At 48.6% G+C, this 15,769-nt stretch overlaps 1 protein-coding gene across 1 annotated transcript in view; it reads right to left on the bottom strand.

The window, feature by feature from the left end:
* CD8B (CD8 subunit beta) overlaps positions 1 to 9,946 on the bottom strand; it is a 20,814-nt gene extending 10,868 nt beyond the window's left edge. Inside the window, 3 exon segments of the mRNA NM_001146331.1 lie at positions 254 to 349; positions 3,303 to 3,665; positions 9,880 to 9,946. Of these exon segments, the coding sequence (NP_001139803.1) occupies positions 254 to 349; positions 3,303 to 3,665; positions 9,880 to 9,925 (505 nt within the window). The 5' untranslated portion in view covers positions 9,926 to 9,946.
* Between the last annotated feature and the right edge of the window lie 5,823 nt (positions 9,947 to 15,769).

Raw genomic sequence — 15,769 nt, 5'->3', positions numbered from 1 at the left:
GTACTCCAATTTGTTGTTTAGAAAATTTTAACTGGTTGAGAAAAAAAGCATTTAAATGAAGTTAATTCAAGAGGATGTAACATTTATAGAAGATGGTGGTCTAGAAAGTTCAAAATAGTAGACACTAAAAAAATAGTTTATTTGTGTTTATGTATTATGTCATGCAACTCATCCTCTTTTTCTTTTAGGAGCTCTTACTAAAACCAAGCAGAAACATTGCTGAGGGTTCAGAGGAACGGGAAGGAGACCTTACCATCTTGTTGAGTGGCACCTGGGAATTTTTTGGGGCACATTTTCCTCTTTGTGGTGGTCTTTTTGGTGGGTGTAGGTGTTGTAGGCAAGGCATCAACTGCATCAAAGAGAGACAACATTTTATTACAGGGGAACTTGGGGTTCTTATGCATACCAATTCTTGCTGAACTGAACTGTTTTCCATATAGCGTATTCTATCTCCTCACCTTTGCAGAAGGCATTGCCCACACCTGGTTTGTTCCTTCTCATCGCATTTCTTAGAGTCCCTTGTTTTCTTCAAGGCTAAACTCAAAAGCTACTTTCTCCATGAAGCCTTCCCTGATTTGCCCGTTTTTAGTGCCTTCTCTCCACTTCCAAATTAATTTGAATTTGCTTTGCATTTACTTATACTTGTGTTTTCTCTCTTAGTACAATGTAAGCTGTTTTCTCTCTTAATACAATGTAAGCTCTAACATTCATATAGCAATTTAAGATTTGTGAAGAGGGCTGTCTAGGTGGTTCAGTGGACAGAGATGGAAAGTCATGGTTTAGAGAAGGGAAGTCCTGGGTTCAAATCTGGCCCCACACACTTCTTGGCTATGTGATCCTAAGCAAGTTACTTAGTCCCTATTGCCTACCCATTATTTCTCTTCTGCTTTGGAACCGATACTTAGAAGGTAAAACTTTGAAAAAGATTTGCAAAGAGCTTTACAGAGCTGTGAGAATGTAAGTTTTTGTTCATCAGCATCAATGCATTTATTTGGGGGACAAGGAAGAAGAATTGGGGTCTCTGCCCTGCTTTGGCCAGGTCATTAGGCAGGAAGGGTGATTGTGGAGGGGAGGGGACTGTAGCCACTGATCTTACCAGGGACCCAACTCTCCTAAACTTACATGTGCCCTGCCATCACGTTCCACCCAAACTAACCATTGCCAGAGCAGAAGGAGACTGGCTCGTGTCCCTGACCACAAAGCACTCAAGTGCTACACTTTGTGCCTTCCTGCCCCAGCCCCGCTACCACCCTTCCAGGATTGCCCTCAGAATCAGAAGATCATCAGGATTTGTCACTAGAGTGAACCACCAAACCCTGATGAGTGCAATGCCTCTGAGCGTTCAAGCCTTTGTCCTGAACCCTTCCTTCCTGCTCCACAAATCCCCCCATCTCTGTGGACACCTCAATCTCAGAGAAAAAAAACTGCCAAAGATTAACCGACAAATCTAACATCTCTGTGGCCATATCCGTCTGACTCAGTTTACTTTCTCCTGCCTAACTCATCTCTTCAGGGCAAGTTAAAGTTCACTGATCTTATTCCCTAGTTCCTGAACACCCTTCTACCTGCGGTTGCATTTCTATGAAACAGTCTAAGCTAAACCAAGGACGTGGGGGATAGAGAAAGGAAAGAGAGAAACAGAAAGAGACAGAGAAAAGAGAGACAGAGACAGTGAGAGACAGAAAGAAAGAGAGAGACAGAGAAAAGAGATAGAGACAGAGAGATTGAGAAAGAGACAGACAGCGAGACAGAGAAAGTTAGAGTGAGAGAGACACAGAGAGATAGAGTGACAGTGAGAGAGACAGAGAGACAAAGTGAGACAGAGAGACAGAAAGAGACAATGAGAGACAGAGATATAGAGAGACAGAGAAAGAAAGAGACAATGAAGCAGAGAAAGTGAGACAGACAGAAAAAGAGAGATACAGAGAGAGAGGCAGACAGAGGCAGAGGGAGGCAGAGAAAGAAAGACAGACAGAGAGACAGTGAGACAGAGAAACTGAGAGTGAAAGAGAGAAAAAAGAGAAACAGAGAGACAATGAGACAGAAAGTGAGACAGAGAGACAGAAAAAGGGAGATACAGAGAGAGAGGCAGACAGAGACAGAGAGAGATGGAGAAAGAGAGAAAGATGGACAGAGAGACAACAAGACAGAGAAAATGAGAAAGAGAGACAGAAAAAGGGAGACAGAGAGAGAGGCAGAGAGGCAGACAGAGACAGAGAGAGACGGAGAAAGAGAGAAAGACGGACAGGGAGACAAAACAGAGAAAATGAGACAGAGAGACAGAAAAAGGGAGACAGAGAGAGAGGCAGAGAGGCAGACAGAGACAGAGAGACGGAGAAAGAGAGAAAGATGGACAGAGAGACAAGACAGAGAAAATGAGACAGAGAGACAGAAAAAGGGAGACAGAGAGAGACAGAATAGAGAGGGAGGAGGAGGAAAGAGACAGAGGCACAGAGTATGGCAGGAGTGACTACAGCTAAGGCATCTTGTCTTTGTATTATTAGCACCTAGCACCTAGGAGCCACTGAAGAAATGCTAGTTAAAGGGGGACGGCTAAGTGGCTAAGTGGATTGAGAGCCAGACATAGAGACAAGTGTTCCTGGGTTCAAATCTAGCCCTGTGACCCTGGACAAGTCACTTAACCCCCCTTGCCTAGCCCTTGCCGCTCTTCTGTCTTGGAACCAATACCCAGTATTGATTCTAAGATGAAAGTTATTAAAGATATTTGAATCAGATTTTCAGATGTCAAAGCTACCTAGGCTGGAGCATTTTACAGCCTCTATTACTCGATCCAGGTGAGTTTAAAGGACCCAAGCAAAATGTGCAGAGAGCCCCCACTCTCCTCATGAGCACCCCAGAAAGATCTTGTCCAGCAATCGGGTGGGAGGAGGGAGACCCTCCTTTTCTGGCCCCCCGGATGCTGCATGGGGGATTCTTGAACTCTCTCCGTAAAGGGTTGGAGATCTAGAGCCGGGGCTCATTCCACTCAGCCCTTTGCTTTTACAGACTGGGAAGCAGATGAAGTCATGCCCAGCGTCACACAGCTCCTGATTTGAACTTAGATCCCCTGAATAAAAGCCCAGATCCAGCCTTCTGGGACTGGAAGACTCTCTCGGACCCTGTACCTTCTTATAACTGGGCCAAAGGAACCTAGAGAGAAAGGGAGGGGAGACCCCTTGGCGTGCCCCCAGAAAGCTTTCCCCAGCGCAGGACCCTGGGCGAGGGCTGATGCTGAGGAGGAAGGAAGCCCCCGTCTCCCCTGATGCCTGCCGAGGCTTTCGTGGGTTGGGTGCAGTCCTTACCCACTTTGACCCGGGTTCCGCTGCCAGACTGCAGGGAGGGGCTGGTGATGATGGTGCAGATGTAGATGCCGCTGTCCGAGGGTTTCGCCCGCTGAAGCAGGAGCGTGGATTTGGAAGATTCTCGCGATGCGGTGACATGCGTTGAATTGACGCCCTTCCCGTAGGTGCAAGAGCCCCTCGCCTCCGACTGGAGCAGAAACTCGTAACTCAAACTGTCGCTGTGGGGAGAGCCGATCAGGCGGAACCAGTAGATCCCATAATTAATCGAGGGCAATTTGATATCGCAGATGAGCCTTGCCTGCTTGTCAGTCTGAACCAGGAGGGTTTCTGGGCTCTGGGAGAGCGCCGGAACCCCAAAGATACCTGGAGAGAATGGGACAGGCGAGAGAACAGATCAGCTTCCCAGGCATCCCTCCCATGAGAATGGTGCTCGGCGTCAGCATCCTTTGGGCTTTGGGGATAACGGCTCAGCTTAACTCCCACCTCCCGCAGGACCTTTTCTTCTCGGTGCCTTCTGCTGCTGCTGCTTTTCCTCTCAAAATCTCTCCCCATATCCCAGAGGGATCGCTTCCTTTGTTTATTGTTTTATAAACCCTTATCTTCTGTCTTAGTATCAATACTGCGTGTGCTCCGGGGAAGTACCTGAAGCCAGATACGAACCCAGGTCCTCCCAGGTCCTCCCAGCTCCATCCACTAGCACAAGGGAAGGGCTTAAGAACTGTCTTCAGAAAGGAGCTCAATTTCACAAAGACCCTGGACTTATCGGCTCTGTGTTAATGGCCATCCAGGCTGTAATGGATTCTCCTGGGACCATGGCGGATTCTCTTGTCTTTTCCCACCCCAAAGGGCAGTTTCAAGTGCCTCGAACCCACTTAGGCAGTTGCTGATGAACAGAGTCCTGGCTTTGAAGGTAGAAGCCCCCCCTCCAGTCTCCCTTTCATCAGGAAACCTCTGACACCTACCCCTGAGCCTCAAGGTTCTCATCCACAAAATGGGTCAGCTTTACCTGCCTGACGCAAGGACATGCTGAGCCCAAGGAATTCTGATGGTACTTTAGACATAGGACAGTCATGAGATCTGGGGTCTACATCTGGCTTTGCCACTAACTAGCCATGAAATGTAGGTGGAGTAATTCAAATTCTCTTGAACCTCAGTTTTCTCATCTTTAAAATGAGAATAATAATATCACCTACCTTGACTCCCCCTTGGGGTTATGGGGAAGCTCAAACAAGACAGTGAAGATGGAGGACTCTGAAAATCAGTGAGCCACCAGCTAAGTACAAGATACCCATCAAGAACAACAACACCACGAAAACCCAGAAAGCGAGGAAAATATTTCATATGAAAAACCAACAGGTGTATGGGATGCACAGCATAGGGGAAGAGAAAGAAGCATTCGGTGTGCTTTTTTTTCGTGAGGCAGAGCTGGGAAAGATGGAATAACAGAGCTAATTTTGGAATTATAGAATTAAATTATGGAACTAAAAAAAGTAATTCTGGAAGGAATATGGATTGCACAGTTACTAGCTTTGGAAGTTAAATATTGAGTAGTTCTGGTGAATCGTTCTGTAGTCGTACACATTTTTTTCCTTTTGTTGCTAAATCCTCAGTGACTCCTGATTATCTCTAATATCCAACAGAAACTTGTTGGCTTGCCATTTAGAAGCTTTCTTCCAGGCCTAAAGATGGGAGATCCTGGGTTCAGGTGTGACCTCAGACACTTCCTACCTTGTGTGATCCTGAGCAAGTCCCTTAACCCCCATTGCCCAATCCTTACGGCTCTTCTGCCTTGGACCCAATACACAGATGGTAAGGGTTCAAAAAAATAAAAGGTTTTTGCAATATGGTTCTAGACTCTTAACTCTGGTGTGTAAGAATCATTGAATAAATGTTTATTGACTGACTGACTGATATTACAATACAAAATTACAATATTACAATAATGGAACCCTGGAATTGGTCCCGTATTTGAATTCACATTGTATATTTCCATTGGGTTGGAACCAATGCCCAGATCTACAGAATTGTAACTTGTAATAGTACAAATTCAAATTGGGAATTCATCATTGGCATTAATCAGGACGAAATTGTATATTCCAGCTGAACTGGGCTATTTTCTGTCCCTCCCTGACTGCACCATATTGGAATCTCCAGCTCCCTTCAGGCTTCAGATCATGTGCCAGTCTTCCTACTGGTTTATTTTCTTGAGAAAGTCTCAGATTATTTTGTTTACTAATCAGTGTACTGGTTGTATCCCCCCCCCCCAAGAATATAAGTTTCTTGGGTGTGGGGACTTTTGGTCATTTTTGTTTTCAAGTTTCCCCCACCTAGAAGAATGTCTTCCACATAGTAGGTGCTTAACACATGCTTGCTAGATTGAACTAATTATGCATTTTTTGCTAAAAAAAGCCCTCTGATCTCCCTCTTCTTGCTGCTCAGGCTTTCATCTCCCAGGCACTTCTTCTCAAGCCTATGAGCAAATGGGCTCTGGGTCTTAGCCCCAGGATTATTTGACTTGGTTTTAGTTTAGGGATCCAGAAGTCTTCTGTTTTGATATAATAATGCTGCAAAAATGTAAATTGAATCAGATTGACCCAAGCCTCTCCAAATTCTTTTGTGTGCTCATATTATATCTTCTATATCCCCATTTTTTAAAGACATGGAGTCTTAGAGAGGGGCAGAAGGAGGGAAATAGAGGTGATATAAAGAGACATCAGCTGCCCCCTGCCTTAAATTTTTCTGATAAAGCTCTGATCAATCCAATTTCTCTCTGAATCACTCCATAGATTTCTTTTAACCCTTCCCTTCCATCTTAGACGCAACACTTGGTACTGGTTTCAAGGCAGAAGAGTGCTAAGGGGTAGGCAATGGGGGTGAAGGGACTTGCCCAGGGTCATATAGCTAGAAAGTATTTGATGACAGATTTGAACCCAGGACCTCCCATATCCAGGCCTGACACTTTATCTACTGTGCTACCTAGCTGCCCCCACTCCATAGACTTTAAGGTTTAACCAAGGTTCCCTAAGCAGAACAGAAATTCTGGTCTGCCCTTGGACTTGATAGGAGTGGACGGTCACTTCCCCTTGCAAAGTCTGAGTTTGCCCATCTATAAAATGGGGGATTTTTCTAATGTAGGCAACAGACTTCAAACTCCTTAGCTTGGCATTCAAGGTCCTCCACAAAATGGCGCCACCTTACCTTCCAAGCATCATCTCTCCCAATTCGTATCCTCTACTCCCTCCAACATTCCAGGTTCTATCTATCTAGCCAAACTGAGCTCCTCACAGTCCTCTCAGCCTATCCCTCCTCTGAAATGCTGTTTACCAGTTTCAACACCCCAAATGCCCTCCTTGCTCGTCCCCTCTATCCCATTTTCTCTCCCTGTTGAAATGCTGCTCACACTTTAAGACACGGCTCAAAGGCTGTCTTCTCTGGAAAGTCCTCCTTTATTGTCTCTTCTTTCCCCAAATGTAAATAGCAGCAGAATTTCAGCTTGTTTCATTCCAGCCTCACAATGTCCCTCTAGGGTAAGGTGTTTTTATTATCCCCATTTTACAGATGGGGAAATGGAGACTCAGTGAAAAGTGATTTGTTTAGGGTCACATAGTAAGCATCGGCAAAGGGGAATCTTTTGTCTCTCTGACCTTGCCTAGTTCCTTGTTAGTAGCGCTCTAAAAATAATTAACAACAATAATAATAACGATAGTTGGTATTTGTGTAGGTTGCCTTGTTCACAAACCATGCGGCCAGCTGTGTAACTTTTATTTGTGCCTGCTACTCACTCCAAAGTGGGCAATAGGAGGATTGGAAACACTCAAGTTCTAAGTCTGAATCAGTCACTAAAAAATGGCAAAGTCATTTAGCATCTGGAGCCTCAGTTCTTCTCATCTGTAAAATGGGAATAATCCCTGCCAGCCAAGTGAAGCGACACAGCGTTTAACGGCGTGTTCGTGTTATTCACAATTCTTTTAAACGCCAGTGTTCTAGCTGGCGGGTTTACGGAGGCATTGCTCACGATGACCCTGTGGTTTATAGGTCTCTTGGCATCCAGAATAGGTTTAATAGCCATTTATTAACCGATTGACTGATCCCCACACAATCCACATGATGGCCTGAGCCTGGAACTTATAGAGCTGGGAGGGAGGGAGGAAGCCCTCTTCTATGGCTGATGATTTATTCTCCCCATTTAACAGATTCAGAAGCTGAGGCTCAGGGCAGAACAAGAACTAGATTTGGCATTAGATAACTTGGGTTCAGAGTCCACTTGACCACTACTTATTCCTTGTGGCCCTGGGAAAATCTGGGCCTCAGTTTCCTCATCTGTAAAACAAGGCTTTTGTTTCTGACGATCTTTAAAATTCTTTTTTTCCTAGATCTAGATTCTCAGAGAGGGGCAGTAATTTGTTCAAAGTAGCTGTGCCAGATTTGTTCATTAACAAGCATTCCCCCCCCCCATCCTAACCTTTCTTAGAAACAATATTAAGTATTGGTTCCAAGGCAGAAGAGCGGTGAAGGCTAGACAATGGGGGTAAAGTGACTTGCCCAGGGTCACCCAGCTAGGAAGTGTCGGAGGCCAAATTTGAACCCAGGACTTTCATTTCTAGGCTTGACTCTATCCACAGAGCCACCCAGCTGCCCTTCGACAAGCACCTACTTTGTGCCAGGGCTGGAGGATACAAAGAAAGACAAACGCTAGCCCTTGCCCTTGAGGGGGGCATATGTCAAATTCAGTCTACCGTCTTTGACTGTGGCCTGGCCCTACACTTCCACCCTTCAAGACAGTGACTTGAATTCCCCCCAAAGCTGAACCATCTGTTCCATCATGGCCAGCCCTCCAAGCCCTGCAAATTCCAGCACCCCAAACTCTGCTGGAGTTTAGCTCCAGACCGTCGCTTAGTAGGAGCTTAACAGTCAATCAACACACACTGCATATGTGCCAGGCTCTGGGCTGAGTACGGGGAGCCCCAGGAAGGTGGGAGTCTCTGTTTGAATAAATACATTTTTTCTGAACAAATACGGGATCACCCAGACGAGCTTCGAATGCTGTGATCAGAGAACAAGAAAGGCAAGACAGAGGAGTGACCCCAGCCCAGAAGAGGGGTGAAACGTCCTGGCCGGCCCTCCTTTCCTGACTCTAGTTTAGTCACCCCGAGAAGCCTTTCCTTAGGCCCTATTTTCTATGTCCCTTTATCACAGCGGAGGAAGACTCAGCCAGGAGTGTGCTAGGGCCCCGGCTTAGAATCTTGCCTCAATTTTAATGCTCTCGGGTTCTAGAGCAGACCACCCTCTAGAACAGGGAGAGAAGTTCAACTCGGACTGAAGCACAGATCCCTCGGGCTCCCTACGGTCTTGAGGCCAGGCTGGAGGATGGATGGAGGGTAGCTCTGGCTCTCTCTGGCTCCTGGAAGTTCCGGAGGGCTGGGGGAGCTAACTGTGGCCCACGTTCCCTCTCTTGGGTCCAGGGGGCCTCTGGCTTGGCCTGAGTTCCTTTTCTTCCTCCTCCTCCTCCCATTTGGATTTTCAGCCTTTGAACGCCTGCTCAAGACCCGAGTGGATTCTTACAGGGAATAACCGATTTCTGGAAGGATCTCTATTTAATAATCCTGGGGGGGGGGGTCCGACTAATTTCCTTTCCAGGCTCGCCATCATTTGAGTGCTGGTGTGCTTTCTGGAGATCTCGGCAAGCCGCAGAACAGGATGCTCTGTTATTTTCCGCACAAAAGGCAGTTAAGGCTAGTTTAGGCCATTTTCTCTCTAGCTCTAGGACTGGATGACATACAGCGAGGATTCGAACCCATGACCTCTGACTTCCACTCTACCACACCTTGGCTGCCCGCGAAGGCAGGGACAGCTAAACAAGAGGAGTGTAAGAGGGTCAGATCCTGTATGCCAGGCACAGAGAAGAGGAAAGGAGTCCCTGCCCGGCAGGAGTGTCCGCGCTCTGACAACCTGTTCACCCGCCCTGTGTACATCCCCACATCTTGGAATCTGAGCCTTTCTATGCATTCCACCAGAACCGAGGCGGGGGCTCACCCTGCCTCTGGGCCGCAAGACGCCTGAGGGGAAGGGCGCAAGCGCCGAGGAGCCCCGGGCAACTGAGGCTGGCAGGGCTGCAGCCCCGTGCTACCTCCCTTCCGGTCCAGCGTGGCTGCCAAGTCGAGGTCCCGAGCTCAAAGCTGACCTCCGTCATTAGCCTGGGCGAGCCTGGGCACGCTCATCCCTCTGGGGGGACCTGGACAGGCCGGCCAGCTTTCCGATCCCAGCCCGCCCGCCCCTTTCTCTTCTTGGTCTCTTTCTCCCTATCGAGGGATTGGCCGTGTTGGCCGGTCATGAGGCTACTGATTAGAGTCGGCCTAGCTTAGAGACCTTGTCCCAGTCCCCTGAGCCGGGACATCTCCGAAACCCGAGCAGCTCCGTGGCCCGAGGAGTCTGAGCGCGCGTCTGGGACCCTCGCTCCTCCCGTTGGAGAGCTGCCCCCACTGGCGGGTCTCTTGGAGGGCTAAGACCTCTCGGACCCCCAGAGGGCCCTCCCTGGACCAGCCCTTCCCTCCCCCGAGGATGGATGCCCGCGTCTCACCTGAGATCTGGCCGGAGAGGAAGACGCTCAGCCACAGTAGCTCCATCATGACGAGCTCCAGGCAGGGAAGGACACTCGGGGTCCCGGGCCGGGCCCCGTGTGGCTGGGCTGGGGGGCGGGGCCTGGGGAGGCGGGGCCGGGGGAGGCCGGCTCCCCTTAACCCTTTCCCTCCCCCACTGCCCTCAACGAGCCAGGAAGCTGCCGGGGCGCGATCCCGCTTGGCTCAGTCCGCGGTAGGGGCGGACTCCTCAGCCCCAGTTTCTTCCACCTTCCCGGCGCCCTGGCCAGCGCGCTTCCCAGAGTGGCGCGATCCTACGGTCCTCTCACACCCTTCCCTCCAACGGGAAGGAACAAGCAGACTTTGGGGTCCCCCGGAGTCTTGGAGGGGCTCTATTCTCCCTTTCAGACTGCGAGCTGGGAGAGCCGCGATGAACCAGGAACTATGCAGCCCGAGAGGCTGGAGCCCCCTTTTCAGGGACACTGCGGAGGACCTTCCCATTCAGGGATGGGCGCCGTCGTAGGGCCCCTGAGGTTCCCCCAGCTCTGCCACTAGACACAGTGCTCCCCAAAGTCCTAGAGTCGGGGGTGCGAGCGCCGGGGCCCTTCGAGACTGCTTCAACCCTCGCATTTTCCCATCCTGACATCGGTTGTCGGAATTCCCATAGATCAGAATTTGAACTCAGGCTCTGGCTCCAAATCGCGCGCTCTAGACATGTCTAAGCCTTGTCCTGCCTCTGCCATCTTACCGGCTCGTGAACATGACCAGGGGCCAGTGATAAGCCCTTCCCGCACACAGGTTCCCCCAGGGACCCTTCTGCATCGCCTTTGCCAGTGGCTGAGCTTCTCTCTCTCCCCTTTGCCAGTTCTCCAGGGTCGATTTCAGCAGCAGGCCTCCAGGACCGTGTGGGCTTCTCCTCCTCTTGTCTAATCACACGTGAAAAGTGAACCAGCTTGGGAGCAGCTGGGTAGCTCAATGGATTGAGAGCTAGGCCTAGACACGGAAGGTCCTGGGTTCAAATCTGACCTCAAACACTTCCCGGCTGTGTGACCCTGGACAAGTCACTTAACCCCCATTGCCTAGCCGTTACCACTCTTCTGCCTTGGAACCAATACACAGTATAGATTCCAAGACGGAAGGTAAGGGTTTAAAAATAAAATGAAATCTAAAAAAGTGAAGGGTCATCTAGCAAATTGTTTGTGGTCTCAGGGAGGAGGAGAGCCCCGTAGAAGGGAAGGAGAGAAAGAATTCGGAGCTCAAAAGTGCTAACATTTATTTTTATATGCAAGTGGGGAAAAAGAAAATATTAAATTAAAAAAGAAAATAAAATGCATGACCAAAGATTTTCAGTGCAGCCTTCCATGGAACTGATGAAAGCCACCTAAAGGTTGCGCTTGGGGAGTTGGTTAAATAAATGATCCTAATCCTTTACCATAATGGAATACTAGAATTTATTTTTTTTAATTTTGGAAAAAATTAATTTAGAATATTTTTCCATGGTTACAAGATTCATGTTCTTTCCCCCCTCCCCCACCTCCTTCCTGTAGCCAGTGAGCAATTCCTCTGGATTTAACATGGGTCATTGACCAGGACCTATTTCCATATTATTGATATTTGCATTAGAGTGATCTCTTAGAGTCGACATCCCCAATCATATCCCCATCGAATCATGTGATCGAGCAGCTGTTTTTCTTCTGTGTTTCCGCTCCCACAGTTCTTCCTCTGGATGTGGATAGTGCTCTTTCTCCTCAGTTGAGGGCACATTCTTGAAGAGGTCAAGCCTCTGGCTACTTCCAGCTGGTCATATTGTGATGGGGTGCTGAAGAACTCAAGTGCTTTGGGAATGACAAAGCAGCCGATTGGCACAAGTGGACAGACAGGGCACTGGGTCTAAAATCAGGAAGAATCGAGTTCAAACACAGCATCATATTCTTCCTAGCCATTTCATCTCTGTCTGCCTCAGTTTCCTTATCTGCAAATTGGGCATCATCATAGCACCTGTTTCCCAGGGTTGGTTGTGGATCATTTTTGCAAAGTGCTTGGCACAGTGCCCAGCACATAGTTTTTCTTCCCTTCTTCTCCTCTTGGCCACTAAAAGGGAAGAAATGATGACGCCATGTTTCTTGAAATCCTTCTCTTGATTTTCCTTTTTCTTTGCATAAAGAGTGTTCTAGACTTCTTGGAAGGGGATAGGTGAGAACCTGGCAGCCTTCCTCCCACCCTGGCCCTGGTGGCTGCGTCTAGGTGGCAAATAGAGTAGGTTTGGGGCCAGATGAGTCAAGCCTTGATCTTAGGGCCTTTGCCTGCCTTTTTGGTTTTATAGACTCTTCCCTGAGTAGAGGTTACTGAACACAATCGGGAGACGGAGGCATCTAGCCTTTGAGGCAACTTTTCCATTGGCCATTGAGACCCGGAGGCAGGAGAGTCCGCACCGTCCCATCTGCCCAGGCTCCTTTGGGTTCTCTCTAGCGATTAGGAAGTTTTTTCCTGACTTGGAGCCTCTTCTTCCCCTTTGCATATTCTACTCATTGTTTCTTGTTCTTTTCTCTGGGACCAAAAGGAAAAGTCCCCTTACTCTTTTAGGAGGCCAGCCACCATGTTCCTCCCAAGTCTTCTCCAGGCTACTCATCCCTGGAACCTTCAGCTCTTCCTGCTATGAGAGGCCCTTCTCTCCCCCTGCTGCCCTTCTCCTTTGGCAGTTCTTTAGCTTATCAATGGTCCTTCCAAAAGGGAGCCCCCTGGGCCCAAACGTGGCTCTTCCAATGGGGTTTGCCAGGGCAGAGGACGAATAGGAAGATGCCAGTGTTCCTCACTGTTCTCCCCATGCACTGTGGACCCACCTTGCTCACCCGAGTCCCCGCTCTGTGGCGAGGGGTGGGAAGTGGTCTCCCTCCACCCAGGCTGCATGGGGAGCTGTTTACCTCCTGGGTGGCACGGGGGAGATGGGTGCCTGCAGCTGCTGTTGTGGGTTAGTTTATGGCACATCTCAGGACAGGTGCGCCCGGTGTCGCCCCCACTGTGGGAGCCCCTGAGAAAAGGCTGCCTGTGGTGGGCTTTTTATCTCACTAGGGGTTGGGGAAGATACGAGCATCAGCTGCAAGTGCTCTGGGTGGCCCTGAGCCAGACGGGCCATTCTCCGGCCCCCTTGAACCACGCCATGGTGAGGAGTGGCAAGTTTGGCTCAACGCCTTCCAGTGGAGCATTTTCTCCACACGTGGTCCTTTAGAATTTGGTGCTGTTCACAATCAGAGGCCCAGCCTTCAGCCTCCAGCTCGAAGATGCCCGATTCAGAGGTGCTGGGACAGGATGGGCACGGCGCCAGGGCTGCTGCCTAGCTGGACCTTTGGCTCTGCCAGTTCCAAGCTCGGGACTCTGGCTGGTTCACTCCTTTCCCCTTGCCTCTGTTTTCTCATCTCTGAAATGGGGAGATGGATCCTGGCACCATCTCCTTTCCCAGGGGCGAGGCAAAGAACCGAGCGGCCAGAGTTTATGAAATGCCTACCATGTGCCAAGCGCTGTGCCAGCTGCTGAAGATACACCAGCAAAGAACAAAACAATGTCTGCTCCTTCCATTCTAAGGGCAGGGGTTGAGTTCATATTCTATACTAATAATAGCTAAACTGTAAAGGGTGCCTAGTCTAGGTGAGAGCCTGGGTGCAAAGTGCTTTACCATAAAGAATTATACATCTGTAACACTTTCCACGTACCAGGCACTGTCATGATTGTTAACTCCTTGAATCCTCACCATCCAGAGAGGTAGTTGCTGTTATTATCCCAATTTTACAGATGGGGAAATTGAGTTTAAGTTCACACACTTACTAAGTGTCCGAGGCTTCGTTTGAACTTAGGTCTTCCTGACTACAGGTCCAATGCTCTAACCATGGCACCACCCACACTTTTATCACCCCAGAGAGCAGCGAGACACTTTGCCTCATGGATGGACGAGGGGTCCCAACCTACAATGAACTCAGGAAAGTGGTTGATAAAAGTGAATTCAAAGAACTGAATTTCTAATGGTGAAATTTCAGAATTAGGGGGAGGAGGGAACCCTCGCCAGGTCCCCAAAAGCCTCCCAAGGTAAGCCCTGTCCCCACTGGAGAAGATGCCATCTTGCAAGGCAGGGGGGCAATAGTGGCCATGAAAACATTGTTTGAATCTGGGGGTTTCACTGTAGAATTGGCTCTGAGAGGGTGGCATCATTGAGATTAGGACCAGGTATGGGTCCCTGATGCTCTGACGCAGGTAATGGCCAGCCTCTGGGGACAGGGAAGGAGGACCGGAAAGGTTGTAGGTACAGCATTTCCAAGCCAGTCCTCTGCCAAGTCAGCCCGAATTCCAGCGCCTTCTTGGGGGAGTGGAGCATGGACCCATTTTGTCACAGACTAGAGGACAGAAAAACACCTTGGAAAAACCCAACAACCAAATGCATCTTGGAAGAAAAGGATCTCGGCTGCAGCGAATAAACACTGTTACCCCTTTTGGGCTCTTTCCTCTAGCAGACAACTTTAAAACCGTCTTTCCAAGTTGTTTCAGAACATTACTTCCTAGTTGCTCCAAATCTTGCTCTGTGACAACTTAAAGAGCTCCCCGGGGAAACTGAGGCAGGAGCAGGGCTGACTGAGTGAATAAAGGTCACCGATGTCCTTTCTAAACCTCCATTTGTCCTACTAGGGTTAAACGTAGACTCAGTTTTTATTTTGAAAAATCCTTTATTTATTAACAACCTTTCCCTTCTGTCTTAGAACTAAGTATTGATCCAAGGCAGAAGAGTGATAAGTGCTGGGCATTTGGGGTTAAGTGACTTGTCTGGGTGTCTGAGATCACATTTGAACTCAAGACCTCCTATCTCCAGGCATGGCTTTCTATCCACTGAGCCACCCAGCTGACCTCTTGATTTGTTTTTGTGTTTGTTTTATTCTGCTTAGAATTCGACTTACTCAGAATACTTAGGACTTGTCAAATGTGGCTACCTTGATGGAAGCCTTTGATTTGATCAGACTTGAATCACTTCGATTCCATTACTCCTCTCATCTCAGCTTAAGGACATTGAGAGTCTTTGATCCCAACTGGACATGAATCACTCCTCCCCCTCAGATCACTCTTCCCTATTGAAGTCTGTTTAAACCTGCTTCTTCCCCCTTAGAGTGGGTGCTCCAACCCTCTTCCATGCTATGTGGTGTCAACATGGACAAACACAGAACCACTAATGTAGTGCAGAAACCAAATCTTTTATCAGGAAAAGAGACAAAGTCCTTAATGATTGGCCGCCACACAGAGCCAGGCGCTAGGCTCTGGGGCTCTGGTGACAGTGTCTCTGGGAGGATCACCACCAAAGACAATTCTCCAAAGAACAACAGAACTTGGGGACTTAGAGACCATTTGGGGAACTAAAGACAGGGAAGGTGGATCCATTGGCTTTACAATGGCTACAAGAGGGAATGAGAAGTTCAGGGCTGGATGATCAGGGAGAGGCTGATGATGCTTTACAATGGACACTAAAGAAAGGGTCCAGCCAAGAGCTGGGCTACCTGGGAGAGGACTTTGATACAATGGGAGAAACTGAGAGGACAATAGATTAGGTCTGCTAACTCCACCTAAACTGGGATCATGAAGTACTTTAAGGTCTGTTGTTCAGTCTGAAACAAGGTCAGTCTGGGACTTCCCTTAAGGTGGGTTCCCCAGGGACACGGGCAAACTTAGGGCTCCCCAAAACCCAGTTGACTCTGAATTTGCAGTTCTTCCCCTGATGAAAGATCCTTGTCACTACTCTGGTAGTTCTCATTATTTTGGGGTTGACAATCTGTACTTAGAATCATGAATGGTCTATTAAAACCTGAAAGAAGCTTTTAAGGGTATTTAATTCAATTATCTCATTTTTCAGATGAGGAAACT

This window comes from Monodelphis domestica, chromosome 1, assembly GCF_027887165.1.
Source record: "Monodelphis domestica isolate mMonDom1 chromosome 1, mMonDom1.pri, whole genome shotgun sequence".
In the NCBI taxonomy this organism is placed as follows: domain Eukaryota; kingdom Metazoa; phylum Chordata; class Mammalia; order Didelphimorphia; family Didelphidae; genus Monodelphis; species Monodelphis domestica.
The sequence above is the reverse complement of the archived record's forward strand: the minus strand, read 5'-3'. Positions and strand labels throughout refer to the sequence as shown.